At 38.9% G+C, this 18243-nt stretch overlaps 1 protein-coding gene across 2 annotated transcripts in view; it reads left to right on the forward strand.

The window, feature by feature from the left end:
• The window catches only part of CENPN (centromere protein N), a 20557-nt gene extending 2314 nt beyond the window's left edge, over window positions 1-18243 (forward strand). For both annotated transcript variants that reach the window (XM_081031353.1, XM_081031354.1), the window contains exons 2-11: window positions 2151-2331; window positions 3776-3821; window positions 6320-6379; window positions 6678-6754; window positions 10955-11131; window positions 12765-12866; window positions 14543-14606; window positions 15124-15236; window positions 17224-17350; window positions 17587-18243. In XM_081031353.1, coding sequence (XP_080887479.1) covers window positions 2161-2331; window positions 3776-3821; window positions 6320-6379; window positions 6678-6754; window positions 10955-11131; window positions 12765-12866; window positions 14543-14606; window positions 15124-15236; window positions 17224-17350; window positions 17587-17669 — 1020 coding nt within the window. In that variant the 5' untranslated portion in view covers window positions 2151-2160 and the 3' untranslated portion in view covers window positions 17670-18243. The remainder of the gene's footprint in view (window positions 1-2150; window positions 2332-3775; window positions 3822-6319; window positions 6380-6677; window positions 6755-10954; window positions 11132-12764; window positions 12867-14542; window positions 14607-15123; window positions 15237-17223; window positions 17351-17586) is intronic.

The following is an 18243-nucleotide window of genomic DNA, read 5'->3' on the forward strand; positions in this document are numbered from 1 at the left end:
TATCTTTTTTTTTTTTTAATTTTATTGGGGAATCCTGGGGAACAATGTGTTTCTCCAGGGCCCATCAGCTCCGAGTTGTCCTTCCATCTAGTTGTGGAGGGCGCAGGTCAGCTCCAAGTCCAGTTGCCGTTTTCAATCTTTAGTTGCTGGGGGCGCAGCCCACTATCCCATGCGGAAATAGAACCAGCAACCCTGTTGTTCAGAGCTCGCACTGTAACCAACTGAGCCATCCGGCCACCCCTTCAGTAGCTTTTTAAAATACAGTCCACTATCCATATCTTTTTGGAAGTGGTCAGTGGTAATAAATTACATGCAATGTTCAGCAAACACCTAAATGGTAGATAAATCGCAGCCAGGATTCTTGTGGAGGGATACTGCTCTGTTTGTCTTTGAATATCATACAGTTGTGGTGGCAGCAGATGAGACTGACAGACTGACTACTGCCTCTTGTCAAAGACAGTCTTGACAAACCTGTCAAACAAGGTCTGTATGTTCATTCCTAGAAGAGAGGATATTAAGGGAATTTAAGATATCCTGCCTAATCTGTGTTTAGAAATCATGCTTGATTGCTTGTTGATGTTCTATATTTTAAGAGAGTCAGTGTCCCCAAATGAGGTAGCAGAGTTGAGATCAGCTGTCACTCTTGGACCATCGCTTCTACCCTGAAGAAAGTAGTGAGAGGGCTCAATCCCCCTTCCCTATGCCACAGCTGTAAGAGGACCACAATGATCTCTGGAAGATCATTGCCCTGTCTGTTGCTTAGGAAGCCACACCAGATTTGGGGCTCAAGACCTTTTGGACAGTTGAAGAAGCTCACCTTCCCGCATGGGACAGGAAAAGTAATAGCTCCATGTTAATTAGCAACACATTAAAGGAGAAGGAGGCTGCAATCTTCCACCTCCAGCTCTTATTATGTCCAGCAAGCTCATAAAGGTCAGACAGCCTTAAAATTTGCATATTCAAAATGGAATTCTTGACCTTCCTTCTGCCTCTGCCCATCCTCCCAGTCTTCCCTTTCTCCAGTAATAGCAGCTCCATTCTTTCAGTTACCTGGTAAAAACCTTGGTATGATCTTTGATCCCTCTCTCTCTCACACCCTGTATCTAATCCATGAGGAAATCCTGTGGACCCTCTCTTAAAAGTATATCCAGAATCTGACCTCTTTCACTACCTCCACTCTGGTCCACCAGCATCTCTTACCTCCATTATTGCAGTAGCCTCCTAGCTGGCCTCCCGCGTCCTCCCTCCTTCTGGACTATGTTCTCAGTGTAGTACCCAGATTGATCCTGGTTGAAAACCTAAGTGGGAGTGTATCCTCCCTCTGCTCAAGACCTTCCCGCAGCTGGTTTCTGTCGGAGTAAAGCTGTGATCCTTGCAGTGGCCCTCAGGGCCCTTCATGATCTCTGACCTCCCCTTCGCCTCTCTGTTCCTCTCTCTGGCCTCCCTGAGGTCCTTCTTCCCCCTGTCCCTTGAAGGCCCCAAGGCTTTTGCACTTGCTGTTCCTCTGCCTGGAAAGCTCTTCTACCAGCTAGCCATATGGCTCACTCCCTCTCCACAAGGATTGGTTCAAATGTCACCTTCTCTGTGAGGCCTACCCTCTGCACCCCAACTACCTCCACATCACTCCCAGCCTGCTCCAAATTCGTGGTAGTACTAGTTTCCTAACACTGCTCCATTTCACTGCAGTGTCTGTTACTTTTCACTCATTTTGTGATTTTCCTGTTGTCTCTCTGTCCCAACTAGAATGGATGCTTCATACTGGCAGAGATTTTTGTCTTTTTGGTTAAAGGTGCATCTACCCTCAGTGCATAGGAAAGTGTCTGGCACGCACAGGTACTCAGCAGTTTCTTACATGCATCAGTAAATGAGTGAATAATTTACATATCATTGCCATCAAAATACTCTAGTCAAGAAAGGAGAGAAAGCACTAATTTTTGCAAACTACTACATATCTAAATATACAGCTTCAGGAGAAAATACTTAAATCTTTCTGTTGAAACTCTCTTTGCAGATTGCTTGAGAAAAGATAAAATAAACATTTGGATATTTAATCTACAAATCAAAATCCTGGCTAAAAATACGGTGCTGAAAAAATTCACACTTTTGTGTTTGGTCAATACTTTGTTGTGCTGTTTCTGTTTTTATTAAAGTGCCAAAGAGATGGATGAAACTGTTGCCGAGTTTATCAAGAGGACCATCTTGAAAATCCCAATGACTAAAATGATGACAGTCCTTAAAGCCTGGAATTTTTTGTCTGAAAATCAGCTGCAGACTGTAAACTTCCGGAAGAGAAAGGAATCTCTGGCTCAGGACTTGGTTCTGCTTTGTGAGGTAACAATGCTCAAAATGATTAATCTGAACATCATCCTACCCGCTTTGGGTTTTTTCTTTCTTTCCTTTCCTTAGTCTAAAAGAGATTTAAGGCAGCCCGTAGCTGTGAAGTGATGAGGGCTATGTACTACTATAGTGGCGAAGGCACTTATTCTTAATTAGCTTTTTGAACTTACAAAAACTGCTTACACAAATCACTAGGGGAAAAAGTGAATACCTTGGGAGAAAAAGAAGACAATCAATACAAGCTATCGTGTTTCCCCAAAAATAAGACCTAACCGGAAAAGAAGCCCTAGCATGATTTTTTCAGGATGACATCCCCTGAACATAAGCCCTAATGCGTCTTTTGGAACGAAAATTAATATAAGACCCAGTCTTATTTTCAGGGAAACACGGTAATGAGTAGTATTCTTCTTTTACCTATTAGATGGTCAAAGATGAAAAGATAATAATACTCAGATGTGTTGGTCAAGTTGTATGGAAAGAGATACTCTTTCACATGTATTTATTTACTTATTTGCTTTTTGTTTTAAAATGATTTCAGACTTTCAGAAAAGTTGCAAGTATTGTATAAAAAAATTCCCATAGTCACTCATAAATATACTTGATGACCCAGCAATTCCATTTCTGAAAATTTATATGGAGAAAATCATAAAAATAAGGTGATCTATATTATAAAAAATATATTATATATATAAGTGTATATATAAATATATATATTTAAAAATATAATTGATAAACATTTATATATGTAGACATAAATATGTAAATATATACTATAAATAAAGATGTTAACTAGCATTGTTTAAAAAACAAAAAATTGGAAAAAAACTATACATCATGATTAGCTAAATAATGATACATCCACATAAAGTAGTCTTTGTCCATTAAAAATAATAAACTAGATCTTTATGTACACATTGAAAAGAAACTATATGATATGTATATATATAAAGAAATGAATACATACATGTGTATGTCTAGACAGTTGTTCTCAGCTTGGATGGTTTTGTCTGCCAGAGGACACAATGTCTGGAGACATTTTTGGTTGTTAAAACTGTGGAAGTGGGGTGCTACTGGCTTCCAGTGAATAAAGGCCAGGGACACTCCTTAACATCCTAGAACAGCTCGCCACAACATAGAATTATATGACTTAAAATGTCAGTAGTGCCCAGTTAAGAATCCCTGTTGTAGAGGACGTCTAGAAGGTTAATTAAAAAAACAAAACAAAAAGTTAAAAGTGATAAATGAGGGGTGTATTGTGGGAGAACAGTCAGGAAGTGTATTTGTGACTTAACAGGAAAGCATAGATTGAAGACAGGTTGTCAGTATAAGTATTGAGAGGGTTTTCTTGGTCTGTTTTGAGCAATACTAAAATGTGCTATAAATGGGGTAGAATCAAACCTATTGCCACACTTACTGAACATTTTATCTTCTCTTTCAGGAGAATGGTGTGAGTCTGAATGACGCAGCCCTTTTAGACATCATTTGTAAGTTTTGATGATTTGTATTTACATTTAACCAATCCAGTTTCATCAGAGGCAATTTTATATGTCAGGGCTCAGATTCTAGAGTCTGTTGACCTGGTTTGAAATCCCAGCTCTGTTACTTACCAGTCTTGTGTCTTTTGCCAAGTCATATCACCTTTCTAGGCCTCAGACTTCTCCTAAGTAAAATGGAGATGATAATAGCACCTATTATAATAATAGAATAATAGCACAGGATCATTGTGATGGTTAAATGAGATAATGTTTGAAAGGTTTTTAGCACAGTAACTAGCATATAATAAGCACATAGTAAATATCTGTTAGGCTTTGTATTATTATTAACAGAATTGAAAATATAATTTTGGGAATTTGTTCTTATTACAGTGCAGCTTGTAAGGAAGGTAAGGATGAAAACTGACTGGACCTGGGGCAACCGGTTAGCTCAGTTGGTTACAGCGCAGTGCTCTTAACAGCAAGGTTGCCGGTTCAACCCCTGTATGGACCACTGAGCTGCGCCCTCCACAACTAGACTGAAACAACTACTTGACTTAGAGATGATGGGTCCTGGAAAAACACACGTTAAAAAAAAACAACAAACAAACAAGAAAAAAACTGACTGGACTTTGTACATGGTGTGGTCTAGAGGGACTGAGTGGGAGGAGCACACATTGCTCCAGGGTCTGTACGTGCAACTAGAAGGAAAGTGGAGCCCCTTGCTAAGGAAACTCTAGAGGTGGACCAAGTTTGTCACAAAGATCATAGATTAGTCTAAGATGTGTTCTATTTGAGGAAATGTCTTCATTTGTGTTTAAGCCCTTGCCATTTATCATGAACTTTGACATGATGTTGAATGGAATCATTAACAACAAAAAATTTTAATTTCCATTATTATTATAACAACCTTATTCAGAGATCAATTAGCAGGCCATCTTAACTCTGAAGCACAGAACCAAGGAAGAGATACCAGAAAGGAACAAAAACCCCTTGAATGCTCTGTCATCACATTGTGCCTTGTTATACCTGTTTTAGACAAAACTAGGTCATCAAGAATTGTCAGGCCATTGCCGTAAATGAGGTGAGAGAGCGAGACAGAGACACTAAGGCACCAAATAAAGAACAACAACAAAAAAAGACACTAAACTGTAGGAAGGACAAGAAAAGTAGTAAGTGCAAAAGACACAGCAAGTTGGTGCCTTTGAGTATTGGGGCCAACAGTCCCTCTTTATGGGGTTCGCAGTACTTCAGTCCTAAATCCAAAGACTCAGGGATGCAGACGAGATCAGAGCAAATAGACAGAGGTCAGCACAGGGATAATAAAGCCAGGATGATATGTGGTGGGATTGAACTCAGTAACTTCCTAGGTCCATTTATGCTCCAAGATACTCTTAAGTTTGTATCTCCTGAAGCATGTCTTCTATATCATACATTCATTCATTCATCAAATATATGAATCCTTATTTAATGGAGTCCATTAATAAGCAGTCCTTATTTAATGCCAGCCATTTAATAAGCAGTCCACTTAATAAGCAGTCCTTATTTAATGGAGTCCATTTAATAAGCAGTCCTTATTTAATGCCAGCCAGTGGCTAGACACTGATAATACAACATTTGACAAGACAAAGTCCTGTACCGTGTTTCCCTGAAAATAAGACCTAACGGGACCATCAGCTCTAAAGCATCTTGTGGAGCAAAAATTAATATAAGACCCAATCTTATAGTAAAATAAGACTGGGATGGAATGGGATGGGACGGGAGGGGAGGGGAAGGGACGGGAGGGGAGGGGAAGGAAGGGGAGGGGAGGGGAGGGGAGGGGATGGAATGGGGGTCTAATATAATATATAATATAATATAGTACTGGATCTTATATTAATTTTTCCTTCAAAAGACGCATTAGAGCTGATGGTCCAGCTAGGTCTTATTTTTGGGGAAACATGGTATTCCATGGGATTCTAGTTGGGAAAGCAGTTACAAATGAACATCTAAATATATGATATAATGTCAGGTAGTAATAAGTGCTATGAAGGAAACTGAAGCAGAGCCGCATGGAGGTGTCAGTTTGGGTCGGGTGATCAGAGTAGGTCACTGCATCTGTGGCATTTTAGTAGACTAGAATGAGGTGTGGTGATGAGGTGTGCAATGAGCTAGGAGAAGAATGCTTCAGATGAAGGAATGGTCTAGAGCCAGTGCACACACCAGTTGTGAGAAACACGTCATCCCTAGCATGCTCTTAAATGAGACATCCTGTGCGGAAATAGAATAAATGGTCTGACTGAAAAAGAGTAAATGCTAAGGGTCTACTATACTAATTATTCTTTTTGACTTGTTTTATTTGTCTGGAGTAAATTTAATCCATGTTAAATTTATATTTTGAATAAAAATATATAACCTAATTTGTAAATTACTTTATTTTCTCCACTTTCATGTTGTTAAAAATATATAGTTATGAGCACATTACTTAAAGTTCTATGTTATAATAGAAATAAGTTCTTCTTCCCTCTCAGATACTCAATTTCATCGGCACCAGAGAGTTTGGGATGTTTTTCAGATGGCTAAAGAGCCAGGTAACGTTTTCCCTTCTAAACTGAACATTTGTATTTGATGTTTTGGCAGTTTAAAGATGAATACATTATGTTCCTCTTAAATCTCTTTCAAAGTGACGTGATTATTATTCATTTATGGGAAAATGAGAAATATATTTGGCGATACTGTGTCAGAGGGACCAGTTGCATTTGTGTGATTTGATCATTCTTGTTCTTTGAAGTTACACAAAATGTTCACCTTCAGGCTCTTCGCAAATGTATTTATTGACGACATTGTAGCTCCCTTAATTTTTCTTGATTTTTCTTTTCACTTTGACAGGTGAAGACATTGACCTTTCCGATATGGAACAGTTCAAAAGTTCATTTAAGAAAATTCTACAGAGGGCATTAAAAAATGTAAGACTAAAATTTATCTGAATTTCCGTGAACTACAATTTCATGGCATTTGTGCACTTAACATTTGCTACCACCTTTTTTTTTGGAAGAAATTTCAATTAATATTCCACATTATTCACAAAGACAAACTCTAATTATTATAAAAACTTTCCCCTCACCTGTCAGTTCAGGGTCAAATGCTTCTTTCTCAAGAGCGGCCCCATCCGATGGAACTCTGCGACCGTGGCAGTGTTCTCTATCAGCGCTGTCCACTACACCAGCTAGTAACCACATGCGGCTCCTGAGCCTTGAAACGTGGCTAATGTGAGTGAGGAACTAAATTGTTAACCTTATTTCACTATTATTTTAGTTAAATAGCCATGGGTGGCTAGTGGCCATGGTATTGGTCAGGGCTGCTCAAGAGCACGCTGCCATTTTGTTCCCACAGCACCACCTGTGTGTCTTGATGTAGGTTGAGGCGATCATTTTTCTAACAGCCCCTCCTTCATTCTCTTTCCACCTTAGTCTGCCTTAGTCCTCCTTACATATAAAGATATGCCCCCAAAATCTGTCACACTCACCATGCCATGGCTGTCCTCTCTAGCATAGTAGTGTTTTTTTCCATACACAAATCCCTTGACCTGTCTTTCCATCTCCTTACCTCATGTTTTGTAACTTCTGTCATACTTTCTACTTATCCACTAGTCACTGAAAATATTCTCTCCTCTCCTTTCTTATAATGCTCCTTCTGTGTGTGCTTTGAATCCATCCCCTGCACCTCATCTCGTAGGGCCTACATACTCGGTTTCTCTCTATTCTGTCACATTCCTTAATGTCTTCCTCTACCGGTGCCCACTCTACTGCTTATAAACATGCCCAAGTCTCAGTAAAAGTACATCCATTCTCCACTCTCATCCTAAGCATAAGACTCTTGGAGGAAAATATTTTTTGCTCCTGATGTGTCGCTATGTAGAGGGAGTCCCCCCCTTCACTGCCTGCCCTTCACCTTTCTCCGGCAGAAGCGCTGACCTTACCTGAGCGAAAGCAGCTGCCTGCAGGGGGCACCTATTCTGCTCTGTTCCTCCAGGGGCCAGCTCTGCCCCTACAAGGGAGGTCACCCGGAGTGGTTCTGCCAGTGACCATGTGGGCAACTCTGCCTGACTCTGGGTTGTCTGGAGGGCCACTTGCCTACAGATACTAGCCAGTCACCAGTTTCTTGGCAATATGAGTTATACTATGTTGGCCTTCACCTGCCAATTCTTTTGCCTTATTTCTTAGTTGTTCCAGAAGGATAGGGAAGCGGGGTATTATTTATTGAACCCCTTCAAAGGCCTCTGCAAAAAGACCCCTTGAAAAAGTAATCCATCTTTGCCAGCTTTATGCTTAAATCCCTTGTATGCTGGCTACTGCCCTCGCTGCCAGATTGAAAATGAGTTTTGAAAGGCAGTGGTTCCCACAGTGTGATCACCACACCAGCAGCATTAGCGTCACCTGGGACCAGCCTTTTTGTCAAGCTGAACGTGACTGACTAACTTGTTTTGAGAATCTCGTGGCAGTGTTCCCACACTGCTTCACCCCGAACAAGAAACCTCCTAGACAGCTGCTCTCTCGAGTCCAGTTCAGTTTATCTGCATCCTTCCCTTTCAGTACCCTCTCCTCATCTGATGTCTCTTAGGCACCGGGAAATTCTGTCCTCTGAACCCCATGCCTCCTGCCCCCACCATTCAAGGAGAAAAGAATCTGAAATGCTATTTCCTCCTACTTTAATGCTCATGGATGTCAGCGGTTAGAGTTATTCTCTTTTTGCACTGCCGTGTTCCAAAGCTTTTGCCTCCTGATTGAATTTTAGGCAGGCTAGTGGGGGAGGTTTGGGGAACAGAGGCGTTTTTTTATGGGTCATATCTGTCCTGTTTGAAAGGCCAGCTAGAGACAGACGTGAATTGCCACATATTTAACTTTTAACATGTTTAACACAGACTATCATTATACTCCATGACATACAAGCATAAAAAAGGAGATAAATGTGCTACCTTTTTACAATTAAAATATTTTTTAGTTTGTCTTCTTTAAGTTTTCCAAGAATATTGTATTTTGAACAGTTTTATCTGGTAAGATGTGGCAATTTTGTGTGTTGTAAGCTTTATTTGATTCTCACACTAAACTTTTTTCTAATTACATTCAGAAGCTTGCGGGTGGTAGTCAGTTACTAAAGTTCAGCGTATACCCTGGCCGGCAGTACAGTCCCACGTTAGGCAAACCACTTAGGACCCTTGGTGGGATTAGTCACCTAGTGAAGCTTGAGCATTGTTCATCTGAGTTATTGTCTGTGGAAAATGCTTTATCCTGGCTATTGCAGGGTGACATCTATTGAGATAGTTTCGTTGAGAAATAACAAAGGTCTGCATTTGGGCCCCACCTCTTCAGGTATCTGAGTATCTTCCTTACTACCAGAATGTCGTCACTGGGATGTAAGCATAGAGAATATAGTCAGTAATGTTGCAACAACTATGTATAGTGCCAGGTGAGACTAGACTATTGGAGGGGGGACACTGCATAAATTATATAAATGTCTAACCACTATGCTGTACCCCTGAAACTAATATAAAATGATACTGAATGTCGACGGTAACTGAAAAAGAAAAGAAATTAATTAAAAAAAAAAAAAAAGGGAGATGGAATACCTGAAAGCCAGCTGGGCCAGGGTTATCCTGACTCTGGATATCCTTTTCTCTTAGACCACTGATGTTTTCATCTTTTTGGATCACAGACCCTTGGGAAAATTGTGATAAGTGATACTGTACCTCTTTCCAGAAAAGCATACCCTTGGACATGTACACCTGGCTGTGCCAGTCAGGGAGGTAACAGGCCTCTGTAAGCCCTCCATGAGCTCTCACTTAAAGGATCCTCATTCTGGGCTAGAGACACTATCTAATTACGTGGAGTGCTACCAATTTTCTCCCTCTAGTAAAAATGTGTCCTCCATATACTGTATTCAGTCTTGATTTTACAGGCATTTTTGTTTTGGTAATGGGACACAAAGGCCGTTCAGAATAAGACCCTATCCTCTTCCATTCAAGGCACTGGAGGTCCCCCCTGTTTGGGCCAAGTGCTGTACTGGTCCCTCAGGGAAGGTCAGACAGCCCGCGCCCTCCACACCTGGGAATGGGGGCGGTTCCTTGTGTGATACACCAAGGGAATTTGGAAAAGCAGCCAAAGAGTGGGCAGAGTCAAAGCAACTGCCTCCTTTATTAATGCCAGCAGTCACATTACAATCTGGAGTAAGATACAAGCAGGAGGAAATAAAGAGACATGGGGCATCCAAGTATACCTGTCTCAAGTGCCTCCTTTCCAGGGTCCGAGCTCCAAAAGGAAGCTGAATCAAGGAGGAGCTAATAATCTAAGAGTAGGCTGCTGAATTGCAGACCAACTGACAATCGTATTTAAAAGTTTAGAAAGGTCTACATTTTATCCATGAGATGAAAACCCAGTAGAATTTCCTATATTCTCACCACATAACTTTCCTTTAGAGCAGGGGTGTCCAAACTGCAGCCCGCGGGCCAACTGCGGCCTGCAATTCATTGTTAATTGGCCCGCAGCAAATTCCAAAAATATATTTAGTTTACTTAAATGAACCAGGTGAGGCAATACGTACTTCACCTCGAGTGAGTGGCCCGGCTATTTGTGTATTTTACCGCATATGGCCCTTGGTGAAAACGTTGAAAAAGGTTTGGACACCCCTGCTTTAATGTTTAGCATCTCAGCTAAACACATAAAAGCATTAGGATAAGTATATTTTTAAGCCCATTACTACATGAAAATGTTGCTGTGAAATTTCATAGTGCACACTAACTAGCTCGATGCTCAGTGCTAACAAGGCTCCATTTTAAAACAGGTATCTCGTTTGCAAGACTGCCATCATAATCTCTTACAGGTGGAGGAACACAGCTTTTCAAGCTAAGCCCAAGAAATTATTGAAAACTTGTAATGTCCTACCCTGATTGTGGGTTTTTCATTTTTTTCTTCCAAAAGACTTTGCAAAGCATGTATGTGTCTTTACAGAACAACCACAAAATGTTTTCTCAAAGATTCCCAAAACACTGTAATGAAAAGTAGGAGAAAAGACTGTGTGCAAGATTACGGTCACACCCTTCACCCCTGAAAAGCACGTGTTGTTGGTGCCACGAGATTTTACTTAGGAAACTTCAATATTTTTTTAATAAGGTGACAGTCACTTTCAGAGATGCTGAGGAGAATGCAGTATGGATTCGAATTGCCTGGGGAACACAGTATAGAAAACCAAACCAGTACAAACCTGCTTATGTGATGTATTATTCCCAGACTCCATATGCCTTCATTTCTTTCTCCCGGCTGAGAAGCAATACACCCCTTCTGTGTCAGGTATGGAACTAATTACTATAGCTATAATGTTTTATTGTCCTTATCACAGAGGTCTATGTAGGTTTAAGCTGCTCAATAAGCATTATATATAAAATGCCACATGTAATTCTTGCTTTCCTAAAATAAGGAGCAGAAAGTGTTATTTTTCTACAAATGGTAAAGTGGCATACATGTTGGTTTGGAGCTGTTCATTATTGTCTTTTAATCTAGAAGTAATGTCTGTTTAATGTAAAAAGTCAACCAACACAGCAGTCTAAAGATAAACAGTATTTTAAAACTTTGTACAGTTTTTCCCAATCCCATTCATCCATTCACTACTGTTAACAGTTCCTTTCAGAAGATGTTTTATTACAAAAACCAGCATAGGACGTAGCATCTATGATTTGCTGTTTTAGCATTGCCGTGTGGTTACAAATTCTATAACTCACTACTTTTTCATGACTGCATAATTCGCCTATCCATGAACATTCTTTTCATTTGTAACCATTTCCCCCACATTCTGTACATTAGAAGAAGAGCCTGCTTCTCTTTATGCTTCTGGCCGCCTAGCATCTTTCCCCAGAAAAAGCCATCCCTAAACTGACCTGGCGAGTGCTGCTGCATCCCCTGTCTGTGAATACTCACAACTCCAATGGCACCTCAGTTGGTGCCAGAGGTACCACTTCATTTGGATGGAGGGGAGCAGCAACGCCATCCTGGCCGCATCATCTCTAGTGCTAAGTGGAGTGTACACTCCAGGGCTGTGGCTCTAAGAGCTAGCTATGGGATCCCAGTGGGCAGACTTGCTTGTCATTTAAATTCCTTGGCTGTTTCCTGAAACAGCAGAAAGATTTCTACTGCTGCTCACTTGTACTTCCCCTTAACACATGACTCTGCTTTTTCACATTTGGGATCTCTTCCTCTACCTTCACGGAGGTGCCAAAAAAAAAAATGTATGTAGAGTTTAAGAGATGTTACCTTAAATTGTGTATACACTTTTTTTGGCACCCTCTGTATAGTGGTCATTCATTCACTTCAGCCAGGTGAGTCCACCCTGCCACAGCTATTATAGTTTAAACATTACCCCAAAAGCTAATGTTCATTTTCATTGTGTATCTTAAGGCAAACTTATCTCTCTACCCTCTAGTTCCAAGTAAACATTTTATTCTGTTTAAATCTTCTACCTTGTTTCCCCATATAATGGGAAGCTTTTATAAACTGCACTTAATATGCGTTTTTTTCTTCAGTATTTGTCCTAAAGCATACATATTTGCATTTTTGTGTGGCAGTGCCATTGTAGTATTAGATGACAATATTCTAAAATGGCAACATTCGAGTATTCATTGTTCATTCCTAAGTCTGAACTTAATTTATTATAGTTCCTAACTTTAAACTGGATCACATTTCTAAAAATGGTACAAAAGACTTTGTATTTATGAGAATTTTAATGCTATTAACCATTTCTTGTTTGTTTTCTAAGATGAGTAACAGGTCATGAGATTACATTTTCTTTGGATGTCTTTTCACTCTTGGGTGGAAACTGTTCACTTACTGCAGCTCCTACATCTTTGACAAATATTACAAATACCATAAGATACAAATACAATAGGATAAATGTAGTAATCCTAACAGTCTTTCTAATTTTTACTTCAAGGCACTGACAATTGCTAGCAAACACCATCAGATTGTGAAAATGGACCTCAGAAGTCGATATCTGGACTCTCTTAAGGCTATTGTTTTTAAACAGTATAATCAGGTGAGCCAATCTGTAACTCTCTTCAGAGTTAAGTTTCCGTTTTCCTTTTCACACATGAGTTAGACGCCACTGAGCAGGGGGGAAAGTCCACCTCTAACAAAAGGAAGTCCCTTCAGGTATTACTGAAGTAAAGAAAGCTTTCAGTTAGTTAACATGAAAGGAAACAAATTAATTTCTCACTGTCATCTTTTATAATTGTATTGTGTTTTACACCGCTCATTAGTCATTGGAGTCTATGTTATTGATCCCAGATTCCCGATCAGCTATACCAATTAGAATTTATTTTCTCTTTAGAATAATTTAACACTGTCTTTTGAATCTAATTATATCATTCTGTTATGCAAGAGAGAAGTAGAATTCATTTTTTGTCCCATCAGTCAAGCAGGTGATATAGGGGTTAGACGTAAAGGAGCAGCATTGGTCTATTAAGTCCCAAAATTTATATATTTGTTAAAATTATTTAAATGCATTGTTTCCCTTTAATGATAAGGACGGATCTGGCCCTACTCACAGGCTCAGGATTATTTTTGCCTCTGCATGCATCTGTGTGCTCATGTGTTCGAACTCCTGTAGGTGTATTGTTAACCTCTGTGTATATCTTGGAGCCCTTAGGTATACTTATGTATTTTCATCTGTTCTAAGTAGGAAGAAGTGATGGCTCTCTCTGCAAGCCACTCTTGAAGGAAAAAAAGCTGACACTAAGAAGTTAGATAATGATTTTCTCCCATAGCAGCCCCTTCCCCTTACCCACCACCCTCCCATCAAATTGATATCAACTATTCTGCTATGACAGTTGCATTCCTAAGAAAATTCACATTTTCAAACACTTTTAATTATAAAAACAGTGGTTTTAGTAGGGGAAGGTGAGGGAAGGGATTTGAGAGATTCAGACTTTCAGTAGGGAAGTTACTTTTCCAAAGGAATCTGAGTTTTTTAGGGTTATAAAGACATAGCTATAAAGGGGAATATCACGTTGTAGGTACTTGGCTTGATTTCTGTAGCTTTTGCACTCACCACCCATACTTCTTACAAATCAATTTTTATAATAACAAAGTGCAGAGCTCCTCATACAAAACAGCCATGTTGCTGGCCCCACCAGTCTATGCCAATATCATACTGTAGGAGAAATGCCCAACTCAGCCTGGATATGGCCTCAAATCTCTTTTTTTTTTTTTTAATTTTATTGGAGAATATTGGGGGACAGTGTGTTTCTCCAGGGTCCATCAGCTCCAAGTAGTTGTCCTTCAATCTAGTTGTGGACAACACAGCTCAGCTCTAAGTCCAGTTGCCATTTTCAATCTTTAGTTGCTGGGGACGCAGCCTAGCATCCTATGTGGGAATTGAATCGGCAACCTTGTTGTTGAGAGCTCGTGCTGAAGCCAACTGAGCCATCCGGCCGCCCCTCCAGAAGCTCAGTGGCAGCTCATTGTCTTCAGTCTAGTTGTGGAGGGCACAGCTCACTGGCCCATGCGGGAACTGAACCAGCAACCCTGTTGTTCAGAGCTCATGTTCTAACCAACTGACCCATCCGGCCGCCCCCTCAAATCTCTTTTTTATTGGAAAAAATACAGATAGAATTTGACATACTTTTATGTACTAAAACCAATTAATAGGTATATGTCAAGGTGTTAAAATTAGGAAAACATTCACTTTCTCCTTTTCCTTTTTTTCCCTAGATCTTCGAAACTCACAACTCTGCTACACCTCTACAAGAAAGAAGACTTGGGCTAGATATAAATAGTATGTATTTCCTAAGATAAAAACAGAAATTTGGAAACACTTTTTTTTTTTAATGAAAATTTTCCTATCTCTTAGCAGTGATTTGGCAATAAAATGAAATGTTATAGCCATTATGAACTAAACATTTTTATGACTTTCCAATGGCATAGGAACTGCTATTGATTTCGTGTTAAGTAAAGAAAACAGGATAGAAAATTGTATTTTATAATCCTAATTTTAATATATATAGATATATATATATTTTTTTTAGTCACTGGAAAAAGGGCTAGATAGAGATATATTAAAATGTTAACAGTGCTTATTTCTATGTGGTAGAATTACAGGTGGTTTTTATTTTCTTTTATTAGCCCATACTTTCTAATTTTTCTAAAATAAATTATTACAATCAAGAGAAGAAACAGTAAATATTATCTTTAAGTTAGGCAAGCAAGTTGAAAGGTTAGGTATGAAAGGAGGATACTCTAAGGATGAAATATATTCCTAAAAACTGTTTTTATTTGAAATCTTCCATCTGTAGTGGATTCAAGGATCATTCATGAAAACAGAATAGAAAAAGAGAGAGTCCAAAGAGTGACTCAAGAAATTTTTGGGGACTATTCTCAACCAAGACTAGAGTTTGCACAATATAAGGTAGGTTGTTGCTGTAAACTAACTATAGACTACAGTTACCGATATTTTTTTTTAAAAGAACAAAAACTTTAAGTGAAAAATAATTCTAAGGAACTGTTTCTAATTCATTTGTCACTTTAATTTTGTATAATAAATTTATGAGTTAAAATAGACTTCTTTATCATATTAGTAAGTTCCTTTATTAGTAAATAAGACCTTTGGAAATTTTGAATTTGCCTTTTCATTTCATCTTTCATATTAATTCAGTCATGTATAACTGGCTATGATCTGTATCTTTGAGGGGAAAAACTATAAGCTATACCTTTCTAGCCCAGCCACACCTGGACAATACTTGCAATGTAGTCACGGCTCATAAATATTTGTTGAATAAAAGGGTGAATAAATAAGTCATTACACAGCCCAGTTTGCTTAGTCAGTACTGTAAACCTAGCTCATTATAGAAGTATGCCACTGCCCACCGAAAAGGCCACTCGAGGCAAGCGCATTGCCACCATTAGAAGAATTTGTTTATATCATGATCACCCTAAACTAATCCTCATGCTCATACTCACAACACCTTCCACCCCCTAAACCCTCCAATAAAATTCTTTCTGTTCATCCCCCCACTACAGCTACAGGCCACACTTAAAATCTGCTGTTGATCTGCTCACTCAGGCCCAAGGCGTATTTAACTTGTTTTCCATGGGAAAAGCTGACAGACACCTTTCAAATTTAGTTTCCTGAATGGCTGGTTTTAACCCAGTTCCTTTAAACAGATCATACTGGGGGACACTGGTCTTCAAAGTGTGGTCCATGGACGAGCAGTATCAGCATCACCTATAAATGGATAAGAAATGCAGATTCTTGGCCCCACCCTAGTCTTACTGGATCATGAATTCTGGAGGTGGGACCCAGCCATCTGGTTTCACAAGCACTGTAGCAGATTCTGCACACATTAGAGAATCACTGATGGAGGATAAGTAAGATCTAATCTACAAAACTTCCCTTTACACACATCTTAGAATGGCTCTATTATTTAAATCAAGGTGCACATTGACTCCTACCTGCTACTAATTTTTCCCTATCTTTTCTATTTTGAAAAATGTCAAACCTTCAGAAAACTTGCAAGAATTTTAAAGTGAATATCCATTTCCCCTTTGCTTCAATTCACTAATTACTAACATTTCGCCATTATTAACATTTGCTTTCTTTCTGTTTATTCTGAACAATTTGAGATAGTTGCAGACATCACTCACCCTTTAGTTATTTCAACATACTGCCTCTAAATAGACTTCTTTATCATATTAGATTTATCATATTTTTTTTACTTTAAGTTAAAAAAGAAAAAAGAATTGAACTTAGAATCTATTGAAGTAGCAGGACATGGATATTTGATGATATTAAGGAATTCTTAATTTTTTTTATGTGTGGTAATGTTATGGGAATAAAAGAGAGTCCTTTCTAAGGTCTTTTTTAGGTACATATTGAAATATTTACAGATGGAATACTATGGTGTCCTAGATGTGCTTTAGAATAATCCAGTAGGGGCGGGCAGTAGATAATGGAAGTAGGGGTAATAAATGAAAAAGACTGGCCACCAGTTCTGTTCCTTACTTTTGTATGTTTTTTAATAACTTCCATAATCAGGAGTAAAAGAGGAATCATGGTAGTGATTCAAAAAATACAACATTTTCATATTGAAATGACAGATTACAAAAGATAGTGCTAATTTTCCATTGAAGAATGCCAAAAAGGACACTGGGGACGGAACTGATATCCAAGGTCTCGTGTGTCAGGCACTGTGCACACTTGGCATTTTGTGTGTGCTGTCGTTTGATATGCTGGTTGCCCTCTATGTTTGCAACTAGCAAATTAAATGGTTCCCACCCTTATTAATCCCTATATTTCTTTATGACAAGAATTAATGAAACGTGTAATCTGATTTTGTTGTATTTTGCCATTGCAACCGATACATTTAATATTCATTTATAAATACATTTGTTGACAGCTTGAAACAAAATTCAAAAGTGACTTAAATGGGGGCATCTTGGCTGAAAGAGAAGAACCCCTCCGGTGCCTCGTAAAGTTCTCTAGCCCGCATCTTCTAGAAGCACTGAAATCCTTAGCGCCAGCCGGTAAGTAGTTTATTTTACAAGCTAGAAGAATTAACTGTATGCTATATTCAGTGCTCTCTTTGCTGACTAATTACCTCTGAGCTTTCTCATGGCCAGCCTGCCATCCCATCATGCCCTGTATTGCATATTCTGCTTCTGCACTTAATGGAGTCCATGATCCACACTCTAATCTTGCCCATTTTTAAAGTGACTCAAATCTTTGCCCCTGTGATTATTTTCTTTTTTTTTAATTTCAGGTATTGCAGACGCACCACTTTCTCCACTGCTCACTTGCATACCCAGCAAAGGAATGAATTATTTTAAAATTAAAGACAAATAAGATGTATGTGGTTTTGCAAGCATCGCATCTCCTTGTCTATGTTGCATACTTAGTTAATGGCTTACTGGATAGCTTCTGTCTAAAAATTTGTATTTTAGAAATTAACCCTTGATATTGACAATTTAAAAATGTTCAATATAATCGTTGGAAATGATTCTGTCCTCTTACACTATGTGCTCCCCCTCCCCCATATCCTGCAAAGCCCTGTAGCTGTGGGTCTTTAGGATGTGACAGGATGTCCTTTTTCTCACTCCTGTCTCTCCTTGATACTGAAGAGTTCTGGTTCCAATTGTTCGTTTTCAGAGATTTTTCTCATAAGCCTTGGATCACAGAAAGAAGCACCAAGAAACTACCCAACTCAAAACTTTCTAGGAGAATCATAAAATCGATCCATTCATAGGGTAGCGTTGGGTCCATTGAGTTATAGCAGAAGATAGCATATCAGATCATTCAGTTATATAAAATAATGGTTTTGTTGTAAATATGATACTTTTCATAATCTATTTTATCATATATGGCATTCAAACTGATCAATATTATACTGACTTATGAATAAAGGTATTTAAAAAATGGT

This window comes from Rhinolophus hipposideros (genome assembly GCF_964194185.1).
Source record: "Rhinolophus hipposideros genome assembly, chromosome: 21".
Lineage (NCBI taxonomy): Eukaryota > Metazoa > Chordata > Mammalia > Chiroptera > Rhinolophidae > Rhinolophus > Rhinolophus hipposideros.